This window comes from Zingiber officinale, chromosome 10A, assembly GCF_018446385.1.
Source record: "Zingiber officinale cultivar Zhangliang chromosome 10A, Zo_v1.1, whole genome shotgun sequence".
Classification (NCBI taxonomy): Eukaryota; Viridiplantae; Streptophyta; class Magnoliopsida; order Zingiberales; family Zingiberaceae; genus Zingiber; species Zingiber officinale.
The window spans coordinates 87,723,315-87,731,166 of record NC_056004.1 but is presented as its reverse complement, the minus strand read 5'-3'; the positions used below and the strand labels follow the sequence as shown (position 1 = coordinate 87,731,166).

Genomic DNA, 7,852 nt, shown 5'->3' with positions numbered 1-7,852 from the left:
ACTTCTGACCAGCCTTGGAGGCTGAACTTCTGACCTCCACGTAAGCCTTACTTCTGACCAGCCATGGAGGCTTGATTTCTGACCTCCACGTAAGCTTGACTTTTGACCAGTCATAGAGCCTTGACTTCTAACCATCCTGTGGTCTTGACTTCTAATCACATCATCTTCCTGACCCCACGAACATGCACCGTATCACTAGTGATTTATGAAACCGAATTGACCATCTCCCAATTCGAAGAGAACTAAAAACAAAATCAAAAGAAAAACAAGATCTACTTAGCAATTTCCATGAAGCTGCCAGCTTGTCTTATAGCTCGATCTCTTCTTTGCTCATCCTTTGGGTTAAGATAATAGGTGGTGCGTTCTCCTCTTGGGCATAGCCCGTCAAAGGCGAAGTTGGAAAATTTGCAGACTAATATTTCACACTTTCCAATCTCTTTCCAACAATATAAGAAGACTTGTAGAGCAGTTGGGCCAATGTCGTCTACTGTCCTTTTCTGCCATTAATATAAATACTAAGGAGGAGGGTTGCTCGATTAGATTTATCTTGCTTCTGCGGCTTGCAAGAGTGGAAGGTATAGCGACAACTTCTGCTTCATCGCTTCCTCCTCCTCCCTGTTTCACTTTCCCTTTTTTTTTCTGCTGAATTTTTCTTCCCGAGATGCTGTTTTTGTTCCTTGCGATGGTAATTCTGTTTTCTGCAGTAGCGAATTGAAGAGTTCCAGGAGGCGAGATGGTTTCCAGCCCACTGAGCAAGGCAGTTCTTCAGAAGTCACTGAGCTTTAAGAATTGGGAACCTCAAGAGCAAGCCAGCAACAATGAAGTTGCAGCATCGCATCCATCTCGCATCAAGACCCCTGTCAACTTTGTGGTTCCCCGTGTGAAGCTCCCTCAGCCGGCTTCCTCGTTCACATCCCCGAGGATTTTGAGCGAGCTAGATGACGCCGCCACCACCCTGCAGAAGGTCTACAAGGGATACCGAACCCGGAGAAACTTGGCGGATTGCGCGGTCGTAGTGGAGGAACTCTGGTTCGCATCCAATTTCACATCAAAGGAACTTGATTATTTCTTGTTTGAACTTCTTTGCTACTGTCGCTGTTGTTGTTGTTGCAGGTGGAAGGCACTGGATTTCGCATCACTTAAGCGCACTTCTGTCTCCTTCTTTCACGAGGAGAAGCAAGAAACAGCAGTCTCTAAATGGTCGAGGGCCAAGAACAGATTAGCTAGGGTGAGTTCTCAATTATCTTGCCATGTTTATTTGTTCCTAATAGAAACTCCATGAAATGAAATCTATTCTCTGTTTCAGGTCGGTAAGGGTTTATCCAAAGACGAAAAGGCCCAGAAACTGGCATTGCAGCACTGGCTAGAAGCTGTAAGCATCCATCTGTTTCCTCTGTAAACCATGTTCAAAGACGAGTTCAAAGAAGTTAGTTTCCATTGCGCAGATCGATCCCCGGCATCGGTATGGTCACAATCTGCATCTGTACTACGATGTTTGGTTTGCCTGTGAAAGCTCCCAGCCATTCTTCTACTGGTACAAACTAAGAACCATGCAATTCTTTTGTTTACGAGTGGTTTTTGGCTGATGCTTTCTCCTTATGAAGGTTGGATGTTGGAGATGGAAGAGAAGTGAACCTCGAAAAGTGCCTGAGAAGCAAGCTTCAAAAGCAGTTGATTACCTACCTTGGTCCAGTAAGCTCCTTGTACAACAAAACTTTTTTTCCTTTCCCCATTAGAATGAATCTCACAAAGCAGGTTCAAATTGCAGAAAGAGAGAGAAGCTTATGAAGTCATTGCGGACAAGGGGAAGCTTCTGTATAAACAAAGTCAGGAGCTTCTGAGTACTACTGAAGGATCCAAGTGGATATTCGTTCTCAGCACCTCGAGGACATTATACGTCGGGCGAGTATGTAAAAAAGATCTAAACATGGTGTGTTCAATGCCTATTTAGCTTACTGACATGGTGTTGTTCATCTGAGCAGAAGAACAAAGGCACATTTCAGCACTCTAGTTTCTTGGCTGGAGGAGCTACATCAGCTGCTGGTAGGATGGTTGCAAAGGAAGGCATACTAAAGGTATGAAAGACATCCAAGTTAATGTGACCTTAATCTGTTGTTAATTATCTAATAAGCTGTTAAAATATCAGGCTATATGGCCATACAGTGGGCATTACCTCCCTACAGAATACCACTTCAAGGAATTCATTAGTTTCCTTGAGGACAACCATGTAGACCTCACTGATGTCAAGGTGAACTAGTTAATTCTTTCTTCTTTTCATCCAAAGGATCAATTCTTTAACCTTTTTCTTTGCAGAGGTGTGCCGTCGACGACGACGAGTACCCCACGCAGGATAAGAATGGTGTTGAAATAGCAGTGGCAGTGACTGAGGTTGTGAATGAGATGGCTAATGATAGGAATGAAGTGGAGAGCAAAGAAGTTGAACAGCCTTCAGAGCAAAACAATGCAAGGGAGGGAAGTGAGGAAGTGGTTTTCGAGATCGGAAAGCCTTTGTCGTTCAAATGGTCGACCGGCACCGGTGCTCGTATTAGCTGTGTCTGTGACTACTCTGCCGATCTCCGGTCCAAGGCCCTCGAGCAAGTCAACCTCTCTCCCAGGGTGGTTCCTTCACCCATTTGGAACAAATTTCCAATTCCTTCTCCAAGGCCAAGCCCCAAAGTTAGGCTGTCACCGAGGTTTCAGTACATGGGCATTCCTACTCCCACTACCGTCTCTCCTGTCATTGCCCTGATGCAGTGAAGCCGTGCAATATCAGTGACACTAATGGAGAATGAACTCGATAATTCTTTTGTTTGGGATTGTGTAGATTGGTTGTTTGATCGAGATGAAGGATTTGCTTTCCCTGATCTTCTTTTTGCTTTACCTTCGACTCACCATCGAGTTGTAGGATTCTGAAGTGAGGTGTTTCTTTCTCTAATCCCTCAGCTTGTGTAATAGAAAGAACTTTTTTTCATGGAAGAGAATCCTTTTTCATGAAATTAGATTGGTATTTGAAGTAATTTGAAAAATATTCCACAATCTATTGGATTGTTGCTTGTTCGAGAATTTACTGAATTAAAATTATAAAAATTAACTCAGATTTATCTGTCAATATAGCTTAGTTGATAATTTTAAGCGATTAGTCAGGTTTGATTAGGTCAATCTGTTTTCTTTATCCAAACGGTGTTCCTGAGTAAGAAGGTTGTAGTTCAAGTCTGAGTGGATTGTCGTGAGTAGGAAGATTGCTCTGATTGCTTCCCGAGTGCCACGAGATCCGAGTGGGAAGCTGAGTTCTCGAGTTGTCGAGTGTTGAGTCGGGGCACCGAGTGCACGACCTGCCAAGTCACCTAATATTGAGTCATCAAGTAAAGAGTCAATTGAGTACTCCTGAGTGGAAGTTGAGTGCTGTCAAGTTAAGACGTAAGACACTCAACTGTCGATTCTGAATGTGTTGCCTAGTCAGGAAAAAGAGATGTCGAGGTATATGTTTGATGTAATTTCCTTAAAATAGATTCGTCTCATTCGGTGATATTTTGAGGTTACAATGAACATCTATTTTTCAAGATACAATGGAGAAACTATGGTTGCAATCCAGCATAGGTTGTTCATAGTGAACTGAACAAATATCTTATTATTATCACTGAAAAAATTGTCGATCGAAATGAAGAAAATTGGGTTACAAAGATGGAAGAATCTCTTTTTTTTTTTTTTTCTATCCTTCATATTTTGTTCATTTGCTTGAACAATTTTTTTCCTAATCAGTTCGACATTCAACCGCACAGATGATGGTACTCGAACACAAATCAACTTGATTAAATGTAACCAGAGTTATGAATTTACACCCTGGGCACGCTTGAGAAAGAGTTCCTCTATGTGTATATTTACAATATTAATACTTATAATACATTATAAATCAATCACAAAATCATAAATTTTCTCAATGTGAAACTAAAACCGTACTTGAGAAATCAATCTCATGCGCCTCTTAATTTCAATTCAAACACCATGAGAAATCACATTTTTAACACCATGAGAATATGAATTATAGTTAAACTGACATTTCCCTTCCCTAACCGGTAATTGTGAGGGACGTCTGAATATAATTATCTTTTAATATCATAGTCAAACTGACATTGCTCTCTGTTCAGCTTGATCTTTTTTCTGAATGGCAAGTAGTTTTCTACTTGCAAAAAAAAAACTTACAACTAAGGGATAATAGCTTTTTAGTTTTTAAGTCATTTATTATGAGTATTTTTTTAATTTATTTTAATAGTTGATGAAAAAATTTTATAGGATTAAATTAATTTCTAAATTTAATGTTATTTGAACCTCCTACTACTATTATTATTATTATTTTAATTTAAGACGTGTCATTGTTATTCCTCTGTCAGTGCACATGATTGACCTTAAACCCTTCGGTGTTAAGATGTCACCGTAGATGAGCTAATCACAAACGTCATTGAGAATGATTGTGCAAGTTTAGTCTTCTTTCTTATTCTCCCACTCAGTGCATACGCGCGTGTTGACTTTATGACTTCCTCCTCAGAGTCGACGGAGCATCCGTTTAGGCCTCAGCGGTAGCGATTTTTTTGGAGATAAAAATTAGAGAAAAATGGAAGAAAACACAGGACATTAGAAAATACATAAATGAAAAGAAACAGTTGATTTATCGAAAATAAATTAATTTAATAATAAAAAGTAATGTCTAAAACAATTAAATAGAAATTTTAAAAATATCAACCTTACTTTGGAAAAGATAAGAATGCCTGAATCTTAAAATAAAAAATTATTTAAAATAGTAAAAAGTAATATTCGAGTAGCTGAAAAGATATATATATATATAATTTTGAATGAGTTTTAATTTGATCATCTTATTTTAATACATAATTTAAAAGTTATGATATATTGAAACTCAATTTTTTTTATATTAGTCCTGCATCACTTTAATAGAGTTTTTAACTAATGCGTTAGGCTGGAAAATGATCGGTCAAGATTTGTTAGGATGAGCAGGAGAGGAATTTACCAGTACTTAGAAGGGAAAAAAAAATTATAGAACATTATAAAAGCTGATGTCTTTTAGAAAAACAAAATTGGATTGGAAAAAATTAGAAGAAAGGCATTTTTATTAAAATTATAAACAAATATTCTTTTTATTAATCATTAAAAAAAAGCAGATCTCACTCTATTTTTATTATTCGAATTATTTCTAACTGTGATTCATAATTATTATAATATACTATTGATCATATACTGTTATACACCTATATTATAATAGTTGTGCGATAATATGATCATTTGAGTAAATTATTTAAGATGATAATATCTTATGCGCTAACTTATTAGGTTCATCCGAGAAGATCTTTTGAATAAACTATTCAAGTTTTAAGATATAGTAGGTAGGATTGATTTATGATTCCTACACCCTAGAAAAATTTAGATAGATAAATAATCATTCATAAAAGGCTGGGTGAGAAGCTGTTTTGATTTAAAAAAAGTAGACATCTCTTTTTCACAACTCCTTTAAAAATGTCTTTTTCTTATCCATTAAAATTAGTATTTGTACCTATCGTTTGAACTAGTAATAAAAAAAAACTGGTTGCGCAAAGGAGCAATCGCTGTTGTTGAAATTGCTTCCTCTCTTATTTTTAGTAATTCAGTATCTTGGCCTTGCATCCATGTGGTAAAATGGTGATTTGTTCGTCTCAATATTTTTATTATCCTAACGTCTTCGTCAATCCATCTCTAGAATAATACCGAAGAAATAAATTTCAGATGACTACTAATCATTAGCGTAAGTGGTCAAGACATAATCCAATTAATATTCGAATGAGATGATTTAATTTGATACACTGGCCACTAAGTAAAATAGAAAAGTACAAGTGAATACTAACATGGCACTTTAGTGTCATCAGTGGTTCAAACTCTACCGACGTTAAAAAATGTCAATATAAAATTTAAATTATTGTATGAAAATCATCCTAACCTTTTATCGCCAGATGGATGCTTCGATCTAATCGTTTTTAGTCTGTCTCTCATCCAATAAAGGTCGTCTCAAGATTACTTGAGAACTTAGATAAAAAAAAAAAAAATTAATATATTTTTTAAAAAAAATGTCAAGCCTTTTTTTCATTTGAATTTGGGATTGATAAGGTTATAAAAATTTTGATTTTTTTTTAAATAAAACATTATCTTTATATAAAATTTAGTTTTCTTGCTAATATTTAGATAATTTTTTATTGATAAATTGTTAAATTATTTATTTTTTTCAGACATTGTTGAATATAAATAAAATTTTATTAATTTTAATTTTGAAAAACTTTTTTCTGCTAAAGTATTTTACTTTACGTTGTATAGATAAAATAATCTCTGATTCATGTTATTATCGAGAAAGAAAAAAAAGAACGAGAAAGAAATATTATTGGCGAAGGAGAATAATGGAGTTACCTGAGAATATCACCGGCGAGAGAGCATAACCGTATAGAATTGTTGATGAGAAAAGAAAAGGGCATGAAGCACTTATGAGAGAATGACTAGGATTTTTGAAAAATATTGAGGAGGGAAGAGTTTATTAAGTTTCATGAGATATATAATTAAATAGAAAATCTTGGCTAATTCTAATTATGAGGAAATAAGATTAAATGGAATAAAATCTTAGCTAATTACAATTATTAATAAATAATAATAAGTGTAAGGTATAAATAGGAAGTGTTAATCGATAATGAATTAATTGATAAGATGTAATTAACAAGTTAGCATGATATTTATTAATGTATATGCTATAATTAATTCATATTAATGACCTTATATTGAAAAAACAATATTACCGACAAGATACTTTCCCACTGCAAGATAATGAAAATATATTAGAATCTGTCATGCAGTGTGGACAAATTAATTTATCAACTATGCTCCATCCTGACAACATTGAGTATGCTGAAAAATCACTGATCGTCCATAATAATACAACATGCAATCTAAAATTAATTTTACTTGTAACATCGCCGACCCTATATTTCATAAATCATTTAATTTGGCAATTAGCAGTTGCAAGAAAACATCTATCTTCTCTTTGGGATTGGTTGGATCAGAAATAAGCACAGTAAAGAACATAAATTCATCTTTCATGCAGATTCATAGTAGTAAATTGTACGGTGTTAATATAACTGGCCAAGATGAATATGTTGGAGCCCCAAGGTTGTTTTGGTGTGATCAACAAGTTAAGTTAGGTCCCGTGTGTTTCTAACCTTGTGTCTAAGTGTGCAGGAGCTTAGGAGCACAGGAACTCGAGCGGAAAATGCAGCTAGCGAGAAGGACGACACGCGGTGCGTCCGAGGGACGAGGTGCTGCTGAAGAGTACCCCGGTGGATGAGAAGGAAGCGTGCGGTGGTTCCGAGGGACGAAAGTCGGAGCGGAAGATTGCTCGGGGAGCAAGAGACGCAGCTAGCGAGAAGGTCGGCACGGGGTGCGACCGAGGGATGAAGATTGCGGATGAGTACGCTGGTGGACGAGAAGGAAACACGCGGTGATTCCGAGGGACGAGAAGCCGGAGCGGAAGGCTGCTCGAGAAGACCAAAAGTTGGGTTCGAGCGAGCCCATTTCCTGATGGCAAAGATCACCCAAGTGAGCGGATCCGGAGTAGAAGACCCGGACCGAGGCGGACCGAACCGGAGCAAAGGCCCCGACAGAGAAAAGTCAACATCTGTTGACTTGGGGTCCGGGGCGCCCGGAACCCCTCCGGACGCCCAGACCAGGATGTTTGACCAGAACACGTCTAACGCATTCTGAACGTTGGGGGATAAAGTTTTATCCCCCTCAGGGCACCCGGAACCCTTCGGGGCGCCCCGACCAAGACTAT

At 37.3% G+C, this 7,852-nt stretch overlaps 1 protein-coding gene across 1 annotated transcript; it reads left to right on the top strand.

Moving 5' to 3' along the window:
• The first annotated feature begins 429 nt into the window (after positions 1-429).
• Positions 430-3,060, top strand: LOC122027281 (IQ domain-containing protein IQM1-like). The gene is made up of 10 exons (XM_042586204.1): positions 430-575; positions 705-1,029; positions 1,114-1,228; positions 1,307-1,372; positions 1,446-1,534; positions 1,605-1,692; positions 1,769-1,906; positions 1,983-2,075; positions 2,147-2,248; positions 2,314-3,060. Exons 2-10 carry the CDS (start codon positions 734-736, stop codon positions 2,755-2,757), a joined length of 1,431 nt encoding a protein of 476 aa, XP_042442138.1. The 5' UTR covers positions 430-575; positions 705-733; the 3' UTR covers positions 2,758-3,060.
• Positions 3,061-7,852: the final 4,792 nt, after the last annotated feature.

Excerpts from the sequence above, each read along its gene's own strand:
- LOC122027281 (XM_042586204.1), top strand. The coding sequence starts at position 734 with ATGGTTTCCAGCCCACTGAGCAAGGCAGTTCTTCAGAAGTCACTGAGC. Across the intron at positions 1,030-1,113 it reads GTCGTAGTGGAGGAACTCTG|GTGGAAGGCACTGGATTTCG; the intron begins GTTCGCATCCAA and ends TTGTTGTTGCAG. Across the intron at positions 1,907-1,982 it reads GGACATTATACGTCGGGCGA|AAGAACAAAGGCACATTTCA; the intron begins GTATGTAAAAAA and ends TCATCTGAGCAG.